At 37.4% G+C, this 17,352-nt stretch overlaps 1 protein-coding gene across 1 annotated transcript in view; it reads right to left on the bottom strand.

Moving 5' to 3' along the window:
• LOC125072023 (cholesterol transporter ABCA5-like) overlaps positions 1 to 17,352 on the bottom strand; it is a 45,695-nt gene that overhangs the window by 5,224 nt on the left and 23,119 nt on the right. The window contains exons 2-28 of the mRNA XM_047682493.1: positions 17,079 to 17,232; positions 16,135 to 16,314; positions 13,085 to 13,257; positions 11,329 to 11,569; positions 10,995 to 11,221; positions 10,730 to 10,808; positions 10,332 to 10,439; positions 9,927 to 10,070; positions 9,335 to 9,485; positions 9,020 to 9,155; positions 8,673 to 8,903; positions 8,053 to 8,167; positions 7,535 to 7,684; positions 7,072 to 7,239; positions 6,255 to 6,330; positions 5,635 to 5,811; positions 5,008 to 5,180; positions 4,822 to 4,920; positions 4,166 to 4,322; positions 3,404 to 3,755; positions 2,958 to 3,144; positions 2,456 to 2,572; positions 2,121 to 2,340; positions 1,426 to 1,513; positions 1,133 to 1,301; positions 645 to 791; positions 68 to 274 (exon numbers count right to left, since the gene is read on the bottom strand). Coding sequence (XP_047538449.1) covers positions 68 to 274; positions 645 to 791; positions 1,133 to 1,301; positions 1,426 to 1,513; positions 2,121 to 2,340; positions 2,456 to 2,572; positions 2,958 to 3,144; positions 3,404 to 3,755; positions 4,166 to 4,322; positions 4,822 to 4,920; positions 5,008 to 5,180; positions 5,635 to 5,811; positions 6,255 to 6,330; positions 7,072 to 7,239; positions 7,535 to 7,684; positions 8,053 to 8,167; positions 8,673 to 8,903; positions 9,020 to 9,155; positions 9,335 to 9,485; positions 9,927 to 10,070; positions 10,332 to 10,439; positions 10,730 to 10,808; positions 10,995 to 11,221; positions 11,329 to 11,569; positions 13,085 to 13,257; positions 16,135 to 16,314; positions 17,079 to 17,232 — 4,426 coding nt within the window. The remainder of the gene's footprint in view (positions 1 to 67; positions 275 to 644; positions 792 to 1,132; positions 1,302 to 1,425; positions 1,514 to 2,120; positions 2,341 to 2,455; positions 2,573 to 2,957; positions 3,145 to 3,403; positions 3,756 to 4,165; positions 4,323 to 4,821; positions 4,921 to 5,007; positions 5,181 to 5,634; positions 5,812 to 6,254; positions 6,331 to 7,071; positions 7,240 to 7,534; positions 7,685 to 8,052; positions 8,168 to 8,672; positions 8,904 to 9,019; positions 9,156 to 9,334; positions 9,486 to 9,926; positions 10,071 to 10,331; positions 10,440 to 10,729; positions 10,809 to 10,994; positions 11,222 to 11,328; positions 11,570 to 13,084; positions 13,258 to 16,134; positions 16,315 to 17,078; positions 17,233 to 17,352) is intronic.

The following is a 17,352-nucleotide window of genomic DNA, read 5'->3' as shown; positions in this document are numbered from 1 at the left end:
ATGGAAATCTTCAATGCGTATAACTGTAAATGCTTAAAAAAATTAACATCGGGAATCATTATCTCACGGTGCCGCAGGTGAGTCGCTCCTCGGCCGTGATGATCTTCATGGTGGTCGTCTTCCCGGCCCCGTTGTGACCGAGCAGGCCGAAGACCTCCCCTCCCTGGACGGCGAGCGACAGTCGCGCGAGGGCGGCGCGCTTCAGGGCCTCGCCCCCGCCGCAGCACGCGTTTCCGTTCCTCGTCCCACGAAGCTTATACTCCTTGCGAAGATTCTGGCAATCGAACGATCGTTTAATTAAGAAAAATACACTGAAAGCTTTTAAGGATATATAATAAGGACAAATAACCATAGAATAAAAGCGCACAAAACTGAATTAAACCGTCACCAATTTTTCGGACAGTAAAGTCAATATTGGCGCGACTTAAAAGTGTTCGTCGTTTTAATCGGATTTGTAAGCTCAACTGAGCAACTTTACTTGAACATGCATTTGATGATTAGGTGATTTATTAATGTTGAGATAAATTTGAAATTCGAATTATTTTTGGTCAGTTAGTAAATCGTTTTAAGTAATTGAAATCGTAGTTTCTTCTGTAACGTATTTGAGTCGAGTGCGCTCAACGTATAACACGACAGCGGCTCACGTGCACGAGCAGCGCGGGCGCGTGCGCGTCGCGCGCGGCGAGCAGGCCGGCCACGCGGCGCCGCTCGCGCCGCACGTCGTCGTCCTCGCCGCCCTCCCCGCCGCCCGCATCCGCCTCGCTGTCGGCCGCCGCCGCGCTGCCCTTGCGCTGCAACAGCCGCCCGCCTTTCTTAATTTTACTTCACCGGCTCCGTCGAAAGGACGCCCGACTTCTCTCCCCGTACAATTTTCGATAGTGGCGAAAATCATGGGTCGCAAAGGAGCATGTCGATACGGTGATGGTAATAGTATTACCAGAGGATTGTTTTAACATTGAGATAATTTAATGCAAAACGAGAAAATTGTCCTATAAAAACAGACCGTTCGGATTAAAGCGTTCTCCCGTACTCTCTGAGCTTGTTTACATAACATCAAAAAATGTATCAATATTGAGATGATTTTTGCAAATTATCCAGATTTAATTTAATCGGCTTAGATCCCGACACTCACAGGACATATCCTCCCCCCTGACTTGAGCCTGTCCGCCGCTAACAGAGCGGCGCCGCATATGGGCACATGAACCAGCATGGCCACGATCAGCACCCACACCTCCGCCGTGAAGTAGCTGGACAGTGACGGCACTGTGCACAGCCCTCGGAGGTTACAGGTTACATATACCCTGGATAAAACAATCGAAATACCTAATACATACAAATATATATAAAAAAAAAAATATTTAAATAATCGTAATACTTCTTAATTTTTATCAAAATTAATTCTAAATGATTAATCAAAATACTTACCTATCAACATAATAAATGATCGCATACGGTATGTACATAACGTCTAGAAAACTGAACACTAAGTGAAGATAAAAGGCGATGTTGCTACCTGCAAAAAAATACACACTGTGAAAACTTGGAATTAAATTCAAATCTTTTACGGAAACAACAACGACTTAAAAACCAGGCAACACTGAATTTTCGTTTGTGTTAATTCTAATCTAATTCAACTCGTGCTCATTGAAAAGAAGCAACGCGAGGAAACCTGTATGTGACAAATAAATTTCTGGAAGATATGTATAACAAAGTTGCTTACTGTTGTTTGTACGCCTAGGTGTTTTAAGTTACATATATATGCAAAATATGAAATAAATAATATGAAAATATATATGCATATTATAGCAGAGAAAAACCGATAAAAAGCCTTCTTTTTTAACGATTTATTACGAGCTGTTACATTAACAAGTACCCGCCCGCTTCACCCGCTGGTGTGGTGAAAGTAGGTGTTACGTAAACTTTGTATCTTTCCTGTACCCCACACGACAACGTGTATGCAAAATGTCAAAATGGATAAGTTAAGACGTAAAAGCGTAACGAACAAGTAAGCAAAATCACTTTCACAATCATAGTAATAAAAATAATTTACCTTATAACGAATCAGTGGATTTTATCTTAATTAAACAATTAGGTCAGTAATATAATAAATACAAACTCACCCCATTTAAAAGTATCCAAAACAGCTACCAATATGAAAGGTATAACGCCCACCCAAGTGGTAATGTTTGGCATGATACTCTGAGCGGAATCCATTTTGTCGAAGATATAAGACAGGCACGTGTTAAACAATATGGCGGACGGGCTGTACAGGATCAACAGACCGCAGAGCATCATGATGGCTGAACCGTTGGTTAAGCTTGGTATGTCGTTGAGGATCACCTGAAAGTTGTACAAAATTGTAGAAAATGTAATAATAGAAATGGCTTAACTAGAAAACGACACAAAATTGTTATTTAAGAATGATACAAGAATAGTCATCAAGTAGAATACTCACAAGGACCAGAACTCCGGCGCTGGTGACGATCATAATGAAGATGAGGATAGTGAAGTACGTTAAGAAGTACATGCTCATCGACAGACCGTTCACACGTAACTGGTTCTTCGCTTTTATCTGGAAGCGAGCGTAAACAATCCTCGTTTAAACGACCAAATAAGTAGAACTTGTGTAAGCAGGCAAATTACATTTCAATTAATAATAGATATGATAATCATTGTTCTCAATACGGAATCGTCAGGAAACCTAAATAGAACGAAAGAAATTATAGTGGCAAAGCTTGATTATTTTTCTGAACTTTCTCTGATAGTATTGTTTTATTAAATTTTGCAGTTACAATTGAATTGTTTTTACATGATATTTTAACAATGTTTCCTGCACTATAATCAGAACTAGATTCATTAATTGAACTCATTCACCTACTACGGTCAAATTCGGTCAATTCTTTATATAAAAGCCGAACTATCGGTTTTAAAATTATTTTATATACAGACATAACTACCTCTCGATCATACACGATGTCAACCGCCAACGTGACGGGTACGAGTGCGAATATCATTCCCATAAAAATAGCGCATACTACGTTCCCTAAGTTAAACTCCTCTTGCTGTTCCGTCTGCTGGAAGGGGTGGGTGAGGACCTCTATAGGCTTGAAACTTTCCAGCTGACCGGAGGCCGTCATTAATACCCTAGAAATATCACAAATATATAAGGAGAATTCTTAAAGAAAAATATATTTTATCGTCAAAAAATAGGTTGTCCTAGGAAATATGTGCCTTGTCGACATAAAGATAGCGATCTTTTTAAAGATTAACCTTGAAGTTTTTGAACTGAAATATATTTTACCTATTTTTTAGAATTTTCTTTATTAGGTTTGATGATTGTGGGACTAATCTCGTGTTAGTACTTAAATATGTAAATTATTCTAGAAAATAAATAAATACTTACCTGTATATACTATTGTCCAGTAAGTTTATTATAATAGGCAAGCTATGAGTATACGTGCTATTGTAGTAGGCCATAATTTTCCCAAAAGGAATTAGGCTATCCTTCAAACTAAACGCTCCAAAATTCTCCATATCTAGAAGACTCGAGAAGTTTCCATCGAATAGATCTATTGGATGAGCACCTAATGTTTCTAAAGAATCCTTAAAATCGGCGATTTCCTTAAAGTTATCTTGTTCACTGTACAGTGCAATTGGGGTCTTATTGAAATAAGCATTTGGTTCCAATTTGAGGGGCTGCATTCGAAAGAAGACGATCTGGCGAGACTTCATGTAAAGGCCGAGCGCGCAAGAGACTGTAAACAAAAGAATGACATGAAAATTTAATCTTATATACCTACTAGTCCTGAATTGCAATCAATCTAAAAGTGGAATGCTAAAAAAGGAAAAGCATTTGAGGCATCAAAAGCTCAGTGAAAAAGATCTTTTAGTTGGCTGTTCTCAGAAAAAGCCCTGGGTAGGAGAATCACCTGAATAATATTCTGGAAAAACAGCTTTCAATCACGAAAGTTTCCATAATGATGTGATTCCATGTTTGGAAAGGCTCTATTTTTCTATTTTAGTTTTACAAATAAAAATTAACGTATATAATTTGAGCAAATATCGAACTCTTAACAAAATAAAATGGGGTACATTTTATACTAGATCTTCTAACTGTACATATGTTCAATTATTTTGTGCTTAAATATTTAGTAAAACAACTCACTGATGGGCATGAAAATCATGACGTAGAGCTTGTAGGGGTCCCGTATCATGCGCACGGTGCGGATGTAGACGAGCGCGCAGAACGTGCGCCAACACGACGGGTTGGTCTTCACCATCTCGCCCAGCACGTCCACCGACACCGGCGCCTCTGGGGTCACCTGAATGACTTGTGACATTAGCGACTATTTATGTATTAAGCAAAACAATTATTGGATTTTTCTACCCATACTTCTTATTACTAGTCCGGAAGTATAAGTTTTCAATGTTTACATACTTTGTACCTGAACTCTTCTCGCTCTAATGGGATTAAAGTCTTGAAAGTCCCATATAATTATGAGAGACATGGACCTCTTATAATTCTATAGGACTTTAATACACTATCTCTACTCCTCATTCTATATAGAATACTTTATAGTATTAATATTATTAGTATCTACGGGATTGGCTATTCTAAATTTAAAACAACCACTATGGCCAAAATCCGTCTACATTATGTTATCCTCACTCACTCAAGACACGAGAGCAGTCTTTTATTATATTGGTATTTTTACATTGATGTATTATGTGTATTAACGTTAACTAGGTGGCTAACTTTAATAAATAATGACAAGATTACTTTAAGTAAATCATGTCCAATTTTCTGTTCGCCCTATTTACCTTAACATGCTCGACGCCGTGCGTGGTGGAGTGCAGCGCGTGCGAGGCGGGCGGGGTCGGGAGGGATGTCGTCTTTTGTTGGTCCTTATCGTTCAATTCCTATCAATGGATATTTATTTTTACTTTATATATTATTCATTTAATGAATAAAAAAAACCATCTAATATCGGATTAAAGTAGTTTCACCTGGTAGCTCAAGGTCTTGCTCTGCAACGAGAGACTGCGCGAGAGAGCGCGTGCCCGTACGAGCTTCACAGATGACACTCCCTCCACCGCCTCCGTCTCCTCTGCGTTCTCCCCCTCCAGGCTCAGAAACACTTCCTCCAGGGTCGTCATCGACACGCCGTAGCTCGTTATACCTTTAAACCGCAGTATTATTGTGAATTCACAGGACAGTACAAAGTAACGAGAACTAAAGTAATCCCATCCAGTACAATCGGACAAAATTGTTTACTATGATTCGTCCTGTCGTCATGTATCGGAATGTTCAGCCGTGAGAGATGAGATGATGAGATCATAATGGATGGTTGTAACGAGATAAATAGTATATGAAACGAGTATATCAGAGGAATCCTAAAAATAGCGTCAATAACAGAGAAAGTGAAAGAGCACCGTTTGAGTTGGTATGGAGATGTAAACCACAGAGAAGATATACACGTAAATAAGAGAAGAATGATTTCCAATACCAAAATATAATCTCCAAAATACAGAGTAGTATATTATCAACGCGTTTTGTCCAACCGAATCTGAATTGTGCTCATGATAAAATAGAACAGATCCACCCTCAGACCGGAGCGGCAGCCCGCAACTCACCCAGGCGGTTGGTCTTGTCGCGGATCTCGAGCTCGATGGCGTGGAAGAGCGGCGGGAACAGGTGCACGGCGTAGTGCGGCAGGATGTAGGACAGCTCGCGGCCGTGGCGCCGCGCCTTCTCCGCGCGCGGCACGTGCCCGCGCACCAGCCGCGTGATCTGGTGCTCGCGGCACGCGCCTGCGGGCGTCCAACTCACTGTACCACTCGGTTGTATCGTGAAAATGTCTACAATGCGATTCAAATAGGGGACCGACCTTGCGCCCTAGGACGTCATAGTCTGCTTTGAATCATTTTGTTAGATTTGGTAATAATTTTATAAGAAAAGAAAATTTATTTTCTTTAATATATATATATCTTTTGTAAAGATTTTTGCTTATAAAATAAACATGTTATTATTTATATCCACATGAATCAAATGAGAATCAAAAGATATTTTTTTTAAATAATAGTATAGCTCTTTATTTTTTTAAATAATAGTAAAAATCTTGGCTCTCGCTAATTAAGGGCAATGCCAGGATGCTACTTCAAACCTACCTCCCTAAACCTGTTTCTTAAACAATTGAATATTTAAAACAATTCCAAATACCTTCACATGATTACATTTGTGGAAAGATACTTACCATCTAAAACCAGCGTTAAATGGTATCCGATTCCAAACTTGTTTTTCAAAAATAAAGATGTTCCAGCGCAACGAACCTACAAACAGAACCTCATGATAGGAAACGTCCGATTTCACCACTATTTATTTTTTCATTTATTGAGCATTTACTCATGCTAAACTAACCCTTAAATTATTTCAATTTGTATCAATGACAATGATTTATTGAATGATGTTAACTGACATCTAATGTATCATTAATGACAAATAGTATTCATTCTGTACTTAATTGTGTACAACCTTAAATATTCCACAGCTGGGTTATCTTCTTTGGTTATTAAAATAAGATTCGAAATTCACTCCAATAAACCTTTTATAAATATGTATGACTCGAAATATTTTTATTAAGAATTCGCCCGCACGAAACATGAGATAAATCACGTTATTAATCTCCAAAAATATTCATAGTCATCTGAAATATTTTCTTTATTATTGAATAATGATAATAGATAGGCAGATTGATAAATATACCAGCTGATGGGCAGTGGTCACTTCCGCTCATATCGCCTAAGTTGTTATATACCGTGTGCCTGTAGATACACCGTTCAGTCACCGTTCAAAGCGGAACACAACTCAAACTCAAACTCAAATTCCTTTATTCAAAATAGAAGTATTACACTTTCTTATTGATTGTCAAGTTAAACACTACCACTATAATAAGTATTGTTGTTTTCCTGTAGAATATATGATGAGTGGGTGGTACCTACCCAGAGGGGTTTCCACTAACCCTAAAAGTATTAATTACTGCCTCAAATATACCAAATAAAATATCTCCTTACCCGTCCTTTGCTAATAACGGCCTTCCGATCCCCCAAGATATCCGCCTCGTCCATGAAGTGTGTTGTCAGCAACAAGACTTTCCCTCGACGCGCTCGTTGTAAGATTCGCCAAGTCTGCCTCCTGGATACCGGATCCACTCCTGCTGTTGGCTCATCTAGGATTATTATCTGAAATAATTGTCATTTTTACTCCAATGGTATTTTCCATAATTCTTGCTTTAGAGGAATCACTCGCATTCCTTTTCCCTACGTAACCTAAGGCTTGTGCTATCAGTGGATTCAACCCAAGAAGTCAAGATTCTGTGACTTTCACATCGCTAGACAGACTATCACTAAATACTGTACTAAAGGCTACATTTGATTACTACAATCATTTGGTTGATCATGTGTTAAAGGATATTTTTGAAGAAAAACATCAACCCTGAATAATGAATATATTGTATTTCACAATATTATGACTCACTTTAGGATCTCCTATAAACGCGATAGCTATACTAAGTTTCCTCTTCTGCCCTCCAGAAAGATGCTTCGAGAATACCGACGCTTGGTCCAGGAGTCCAACTTCTGATAGCGCTTTATGCACTTCATCAGATATTCTTCGACGTGGTATACCCTGGAAAGTGATCTTTATTAAATACAACACGAAGTGAACATAATTATTAATCTTTATAGAATTAAAAAAATTAAACATTAATCAAGACCTACTACTGTTTTTGTTTAGTACTATCTGAAAAATATATCAAATTATATCAGCGAAGTCAAGAAGACAAGAAACAATCCATCATAACGTAACGTCCTTAAGTCAATCTTTTTAACGGCATATTTTCTATAGCTTAATTTATTATATTAAATTTTTCATACCATCATCAAAATATCATTTTTCATTTATGAAATTAAAATAATATATCCTACTAATTTTTGAATTCGTTTTGGGTAAAACATCAAACTTTCCAAAATGTTGGGCGTAAGGTATTATCAAACCTTGACAGCAGCAAAGAACTGCAAATGTTCTTTAACAGAGAGCAAGTCGAACAGAACATCCTGCTGCGGACACACGCCGATCATCTGACGTATCTCGTGCATATCATTTGGATCCCTGGAATTAATTACATCTTCAGGGTTTTTTTTCTCGTTCAAAGATTCCACCTAAACTGTCTGATGTCTTACACGAATACAAGCCATTTTAGTTGTATTAGTTCTTAATTTACAATAAGATTAACTTTTAACCTAATCAAGGAGGTCAGATTTATCATCTGTAATAAATTGTATTCCGTTCAATTACAATCAGCTGTTATTTTAAACTCAAATAAATCCATTAGTTACCATCAACCCATACACCATTGTCTAAAAATTATTAATCATTTCTTACATCGCTAATGCGCCGCCAAACTTAGGAACTAAGATGTGATGTCCCTTGTGCCTGTGGTTACTCTTACTCACCCACCCTTCAAACTGGAATACAACAATATTCAGTACTGCTGTTTGGCAAAAAAATACCTGATGATTGGGTGGTACCTACCCAGACACACAAAACCCTTCCACCGAGTAAACGTTTTACTTTAAACCATATGAACGTAAGGTATTTAAATATTTTTTCTTACCTAACGTCTAAGCCATACACGTATGCTGTTCCAGCTGTCGGTGCCGTTAACCCTGTGAGGATGTTAAAGAGCGTGGACTTCCCAGCACCATTATGTCCCAGCACGGCTGTTATTTGTCCTTCGTAAATGCTCAGGTCAATTCCGTCGATCGCTTTTACTTCCGGTCTCCGACAATGACGAAAACTCTTCTGCAGCCCAACGATTCTGATCGCCTCTTTGTCTTGTAGTTCCCTAAAATATTTCAATTTAAATTATCATTATAATTTCGCGCATAATTATAATACAAAGTTTGCATAAGCTTAACTAGTAGCTTGCTACTTATGAGTGTAGTAGTGGTGTATCATTACTTGGGTACGGGTTCGATGTCCTTGTGGAGCGCGTCTCCGTTGGAGTGCAGATGTTCGGCCGACACGCGCGTGCGGCGCCCGACCCAGAACGACGGCAGCAAACAAAACCACGGCTTCTGTTTGATGCCGTACTCGCCTGAAACAACGTAAACAGATTTTTGACACAGACACAATTTTAGAAGCTATTAACAACAATAATAAATAGTAAACATCTCATAATAAAGATAATAATTAGGTAAAAATTTGTACTTCACGGGAGAATATAATAACCGAAGCCAAATTATAAGCTACGGAAATGTATTCAACGAAAGTTACTTGGTACAACCGCATCCAGCCAGTACGCAGCCAATCCATAGAGAACTGTATCCACTGCCATCATAATGAGACTGCCTCCGAATGGAACTCCAGGACCACTCCATAAATTATCCCAGGTCACGCCTACTCCCGCCATGTCCAACACTAGAGCCTAAATATAAGAAATTAATCAATACCCTTATTCAATGAAAATAATCAGAAAATGTTTCTTTGCTGGCTTAAGCTAGATCTTAAAGCTTCCCATTCTATCAAGAAGAAACCTCGATATAGGTTAATTTATAGGTATATTAATGTCGAAGACACTCGCTTGATACATGAATTTTACGTCAATTGCTCGTTCTCTTGTATGATGAATGATGAGATGGGCTTGAATTAAAAATTGTATGCTAGGAAAGCGAACATGAGGAGGTAATCCCGACTTGAAATTATCCATGAGTTCTGTATTAGGCCATTACAACTCATTAAACAAAATAACTCAAATGATCAAATTACAAAAAACTAATTTGTGGATAGACTTAGAATTGTATCCTATAAAATAATTTTTAAATTTATATTTAGAATGGATGATGAAATAAGATCAATTGTGAGATACCTTGTCCATGGCGAGGGCGTAACAGCTGGAGCTTATAAGGGAGACGAACCAGAAGGCAAGAGAATCAGCGTTGGATACGAACACCTGGATGAAGTATAGCCCGCTCATCAAGTTTACGGCGAAACTACCCAGAATTCCAGCAGTCTAAAAGATGGATAAACATTTTCATTAAAACCGGGAAAACTACTAGGCCACTTTTAGCACTTTTAAAATGGTCCATTGTTAGACATAAATGTTCCAACGTTTTTAAATACTTATGTAAATCGTCTATTATTAAAACAATATTGTATATATGTGATGACGAGGTAAATATAATGGATTTTAAATTTAGTTCTAAGGAATTCTCTCCGTGATAACAATTAACTAATGTTCTGACGATTGACATTAAATAGATAGTCGACTTACCCTGGCCTTGTCGAAGAAAGGCGTAAGCATAAACGCGAATGTAATGATAGTAAATCCAAAAAGAAGCATCAACAGGAAAATCAAGATGTAAGACGAGTGCTGGAAAACCTGGAAGAATTACCATTAATCATATAAGTTCAAATAGTACTAAAGGTCCAATGTCTACAACAAAGAATTATTACGAAAATCGCAAAAATCGTCTGGCGACCGTGGTTTTCGACGTGTGAGGCACACGCGCTAAGCCGCTAGCATGTCGCTGCGATCAAGAGATACCCGGTGCGGCAAAGGTACAATAGTTTTTTAGGAAAAAATGTGTAAACCGAGTAACAATTTTAAAAATGATTGCGATTTTTTTTTATACTACATAAATTAATATATAAAGCTATGAAATAATTTACCTTTAAAGTGAAGAGCAAAACTGTGCTGACGATAGACAATATTGTAACAAAAACAGCGTAAATTAAAAACCACGAACCCCTGAAACAAATTTAGTAGTATTCATATACTTTTGTTAAAAATAATATCGAAGTATAAAACAAATCCAAAAATATGCTATTTTAGATACTTATAAATTCAAAATAAGAGAAGCTAAAGAGTGTCTGTCTTAAACTCCATTAGCAGCTGGTATAAAAAAATCATTCGATCATAAGAAAACAAGCTTACCAATAAACACTATCTTTTAATCCCATTATTCTCATCCCCTCCCGTATTTTCTTCTCTTTCTCACCCACCACAAACATTAGGAGATAGGTTATGAACTGTGACAGCGTCATCACCATGTACATCGGCATGATCACCCTGAAGATCACCAGCCAGTCTCCCGTATGCTGTCGTTTGGGAAACTGGCGTAAATCTACCCGAGGTGGAAAGAAGCGAGTCCCAGTATCCATCTAAGATATATATAAGCATAAATTAGTAAAACAAAGTAGTAAATAATTACATATAAGCGTTGAAAAAGAATAAATTATTTCATTAGAAAATCTAAATATTGACTTACTTTTATTTTAACATAATCAATCAGAGTCTGCAATGCCAAGAAACCCGTATAATAATACTGTAGTACAGGACACGTATCTTCCCTGTGCATTTCTGACAGAGGTATTAGCTGTCCCCCTCTAGACCAGTCCGAAGACCAATCTTTAAATCCAGTTCTTTCTCGACATTTAGCTGGTGAAGTTGTGAGGGTCCTAGTGGAAGGCGTGCCTCCATCGCGGGATGGATTCGTACGAATTGTGTATCTGAAATTTTATTTTAAATCTCTTTATATCAATGTTCCGAGATGGCCCAGCGGGTAGAACACGTGAATTATGATTAGATTATGATTGTGCAGGCAAACACCACTAAGTTTTTTAGAAGTGTATATATGTATTTTTATTAAATTTTCAATGATTATTTTAATATAAAAGAAATTTACATTTGCCGAACTAAATAAAAGATTTACACTAAAAGCTAGTAATATACACTGATGTGTTTTCTGAAGAAAACAATAGTAAACTTTTCTCAGAGATCTAAATCAATCGCAAAAATGAATAAGCATTTGTAAAATATCTATATCTGTTTGTAACATATCAAACTAGCAATACATAAATTACCTGAATGGTTCGCCATAAGCGCCAGGATCGGTATGAAAAATTACAGCTAGAGGGAACGTCTTGGCGTCGTTGTGGTATGCATCGTTTAGATCTGTTTGTAACATATCAAACTAGCAATACATAAATTACCTGAGTGGTTCGCCATAAGCGCCAGGATCGGTATGAAAAATTACAGCTAGAGGGAACGTCTTGGCGTCGTTGTGGTATGCATCGTTTAGATCTGTTTGTAACATATCAAACTAGCAATACATAAATTACCTGAGTGGTTCGCCATAAGCGCCAGGATCGGTATGAAAAATTACAGCTAGAGGGAACGTCTTGGCGTCGTTGTGGTATGCATCGTTTAGATCTGTTTGTAACATATCAAACTAGCAATACATAAATTACCTGAGTGGTTCGCCATAAGCGCCAGGATCGGTATGAAAAATTACAGCTAGAGGGAACGTCTTGGCGTCGTTGTGGTATGCATCGTTTAGATCTGTTTGTAACATATCAAACTAGCAATACATAAATTACCTGAGTGGTTCGCCATAAGCGCCAGGATCGGTATGAAAAATTACAGCTAGAGGGAACGTCTTGGCGTCGTTGTGGTATGCATCGTTTAGATCTGTTTGTAACATATCAAACTAGCAATACATAAATTACCTGAGTGGTTCGCCATAAGCGCCAGGATCGGTATGAAAAATTACAGCTAGAGGGAACGTCTTGGCGTCGTTGTGGTATGCATCGTTTAGATCTGTTTGTAACATATCAAACTAGCAATACATAAATTACCTGAGTGGTTCGCCATAAGCGCCAGGATCGGTATGAAAAATTACAGCTAGAGGGAACGTCTTGGCGTCGTTGTGGTATGCATCGTTTAGATCTGTTTGTAACATATCAAACTAGCAATACATAAATTACCTGAGTGGTTCGCCATAAGCGCCAGGATCGGTATGAAAAATTACAGCTAGAGGGAACGTCTTGGCGTCGTTGTGGTATGCATCGTTTAGATCTGTTTGTAACATATCAAACTAGCAATACATAAATTACCTGAGTGGTTCGCCATAAGCGCCAGGATCGGTATGAAAAATTACAGCTAGAGGGAACGTCTTGGCGTCGTTGTGGTATGCATCGTTTAGATCTGTTTGTAACATATCAAACTAGCAATACATAAATTACCTGAGTGGTTCGCCATAAGCGCCAGGATCGGTATGAAAAATTACAGCTAGAGGGAACGTCTTGGCGTCGTTGTGGTATGCATCGTTTAGATCTGTTGTGTTGTTATATCTGATCCAGTTGACAGGATGTTGGCCGGACTCGATGAGTAGCGAGTTTATGTCGTCTAAAAAACCCTGTGAACTCAGCTCGTTTTAATAAACTATAAAAGTAAGAAAGTTCTTTGTCTTTCCAAAAAATATTGGAATACTTCTCACGTCTCATAGAGCCTACCTTTTTCTTTTATAAATAATTCGTAAAGTTGTCTGGAATAATTTGTTATATACCACTAGTTGGTATGTGATTCTTGTTTACTGGTAGCACTAGTTATTATAATACTTCTTATTGTTTTATGATAGATATGTATCATTTCTTTTGGAAAAACATTTATCCTCTCAAAGTGCATTAACACATATAATGCCTCGTCAGCCACATATGGTTGACATTTTCCTAACCAACTAAGCCTTGTCAGTCATATGTGGCTGACAGAACAGACCGGTTTTCAAAGTAAAATTTAGGCGTCGTCGTCCACGTTTTTCGTATAAAACTGTATGTCGTATGGCTGACGAGGCCTGATAATTTATAACTTAACTGATGGCATAACAACTTTTACTAACATTTTGAAAAATATTAAGCTTTGAAGTGGGAATGTCAAGAAGGAATTAGTGATGAGAAAGAAAAGAGGTTTTTACATAATAAAGCGAACATATAAAATATTTTAATTGTTTTTAATGGTATTCAAATGAACATACAACATCAAAATATATAATATATATTCAAATTATACATATCTGTGGTCTAAATTGAAACAGTTGATACAATAATGCGGCTGATTTGGGCAATCTTCACAGTATGTCACTACCCTTTTGGTTTTGTTTCTCGCATGCGTTCTTCCAAATTGGGCACAATTTTCTTTGTAACATCTGAAACAATATTTACGACAGGCAGAAGCCAGCCCTTTCTTCTTTTTTAATTCGTGCTTCAATCGTCTAGGCCTAACGGGGGCACCAATTTCTGAGATTCCTGAGCTCACCAAGTACTCAACCAATGCTGTTCTAAACTGAACAACTGTAATCTTTTTTTTAGTTGTTAATTTATACAGTATATACGAATTTACAATAGATGTATTCAATAATAGCTCCATCGCTAATTTTTTGGGCCATTTAATTATCTTGCGAAGAGGGGTCGTGTACGATGACATTTGATCCGATAGATCAACCGCTGATTTTGCACGATTATAATCAACCACAATTTTTGGCTTTATTTTTTCTTTTCCTTTCTTACTGATCCTTCTAAAGCTCACGGAGTGCTTGGTAGACAGAAGCAGCACATCTCGTTTGTCCTTCCATTTCATGACTGTAATTCCTTCACCATTTTCTTGAGCTGAGAATTCGCCTGCTTTGAGCTTGGCTTGAACGACCGTTTGAGGTAGACCTCGCCTGTTTTGTCTGAGTGTACCTATGAGATGTGTGTGCCCTGCTAGCAATTTCCGTGCTAGATCCAAGCTGGTGTACCAGTTGTCTGTACAAACTGTATGTCCTTTGTTCAGATAATCGTGACACAAAGAAAGGACGACATTAGTTGGGGTAGTGTTCACATTATCATAGTTTTTTCCGGCATAAACTTGCACTTTTACAGTGTATCCTAGGTCTGAGCACAGTTTAAAAAATTTTATTCCATATTTGTGTCGCTTGTTTTTGTTGTACTGCCTAAATATAACACGCCCACGAAATGGAATTAGGCTTTCGTCGACACAGACTTCTTCATTTGGTGTGTAATGAAATTTAAAATTATCATTCAGCATATCTAACAAATGCCTAACTTTGAACAATCGGTCTTTTTTACTGTCATTCATTTCATTATTAGCAAAATGTAACATTCTCAAAATGACCTCAAAGCGATTTCGGCTTATAATGGACTTAACAAATGGTTGCTCAAAACATTTATTAGTGCTCCAATACATAGACAGTTGAGGTAGTTTTACTAATCCCATCCAAATCAAAACGCCAAAGAATCGCTTTATTTCATGGCAATCTGTAGGCACCCATTTTCGCATTCTGTATGACTGTGTTCCACTTTTGTTCAAGATTTGTGAAGCAAAACGATTTGTTTCTTCAGCTATATATTCAAATATTTCATTAGGTACTAGTAATGAATAAAAATCTTCTGGCTTAGCTGCACTCATGCTAGATCGCAACCGAAATGGCTTGAGCCCAGGACATTCAGTATATGGAATAACACTTGTTTGCTTACCCAGTGGATTAAACCATACATGTGTAGATCCTGAATCAGCCGATACTGGAATCGATTCTTCTTCGCTGTCGGATAATATCTGCCATCGACGACTGTTTCTATTCCGTGGTATTGATTCAGTTTCATCGATATCAATGTCAAGTATAGGTGGAGCCGGTGGTGCAACACTATTCGATAATGAGTTCAATTCTTTATCAAACACTGATAAATCTAACTGTGAAAGTTCATAGTCAAAGTCGTCGTCCATTTTCACGGAGAAATAACTACCTAATCAGTGACAAAACTTAAAATTTGAACTATCGAATAATCATATAATGCAGTCTAATTCGTTGTACGTCGCGTCGGAGCGACGCTCACACACAATACGCTACCAGTGACACTATCAAAATGGCGCCAGCGCTGTTGCGGCGGCAAAAAGCTAGAGCGAGATTTCGTGCGCTTTTTAATTTTAAGATGGCCGACAATGTGGTTGACGCGGCCCCAATGGATATTTTATTTCTGTAGCGCCGCGTCAGCCACATGTGGTTGACACCGTTATTTATTTATTTATTTTACCATAAAATGTATATAAATAATTAAAAATATTGTTATTAGACTTCGTATCAATCCCGAGAATAAATTTTGAAAAACAAAAAAATAACAGTTAGGTCATATGTTAGTACGGCATTATATGTGTTAATACGTTTAAAATTACAGAATATAACTTCACAAAAACACCAAATTAAAAACCATTTCTTTTTAAGTCACAATTTAGTACTAACCAAAGTTCCGTTGGCATTATCCCACTCTGCCACTACAGCGACAGAATGGTTATCTGATATAACGTCGTGGTGGATCCTCAATAATCTACCAGGTTTCCTGACTTCAGGAAAATTAGGGTTCGGCACGAGCATCTTGAGAAATATAAGCACGCCCAGAGAGTATAGAGGAACCAGAACTTCCTGAAACAAATATCAAGGATAGGTCTTTCAATCATCGTTTTACCTCTTGGTAAGTCACGTACTTAAAAAGTTAAGCTAGAAATAGTTCATTTGTTTATTTTAACTTATTATGTCAGGTTTTACTTGTGATAACAATAATTACTGAATCATAATATATTTCTTTTACTTATACATGGATATCTTCCGGATCTTTTCCATCAAGATAATTGTTTATCTTCAAGAGAAACTTACCAACTAATTAGATCATAATTTTATAGAGAACAACTGTGCAAACAATTCAATCCATTTTGTTTAACTGTCAAAGTATTTAGATTGAAAAAAAAATATACCAGATGTTCAATTTAAAAAAAGTATATTATATATTTATTTCTACATGGACAAACTTTTCTAGGTAACTTACAAAAAATAAGTTGTCTATTGTGAAAGCTTCTTTAATTTAATGAAACTATACTTTACTAATTAGTCTGTTACTAACAACACATTTACGTATATTACCTTCTGTTGCTAGCTGCAATTTTGTTTATTCAATAAATAAATAAAAGTATTTCTGTAAAATCACGAATCTTTGGCGAAAAAACTCCAATTGATATAGATCGCGATATTAATAAATACATATGAAATTTATAAAGGGCATTGCGCTATTATTGTTATTCCTTTTCATTGTTTATGTACTACCTCTTAAATAATTACGTTATCTCTGTTTATTTGTCGCTCTTACAGGCTTCGTCACTGTGAGTTAAAAAGACAAAGAAGTGATTACTCACGGCGAGGGTTTTCCTAGTGTCGCGCTTTTTGAGCAGCAGACTCCTGACGACAGTGGCCCAGAGTTGCGGCCAAAAGGCCGCGGGCGGACGCGTGCCCATCGGCCCTCGCAGTCTGCTACCTATCGCCACGCAGTCTGGCTCCCTCTCGCATTTTCTGTAACCAAACATATAAAATTTACATCAAATCATTACAAATTCACAATAAAAGGTCAAACTTACATTTAACTTCCGGTTTATTACCATAAATAAAATAAACGAATATCTGACACTTAGG

Source organism: Vanessa atalanta, chromosome 20 (genome assembly GCF_905147765.1).
Source record: "Vanessa atalanta chromosome 20, ilVanAtal1.2, whole genome shotgun sequence".
Taxonomy (NCBI): domain Eukaryota; kingdom Metazoa; phylum Arthropoda; class Insecta; order Lepidoptera; family Nymphalidae; genus Vanessa; species Vanessa atalanta.
The sequence above is the reverse complement of the archived record's forward strand: the minus strand, read 5'-3'. Positions and strand labels throughout refer to the sequence as shown.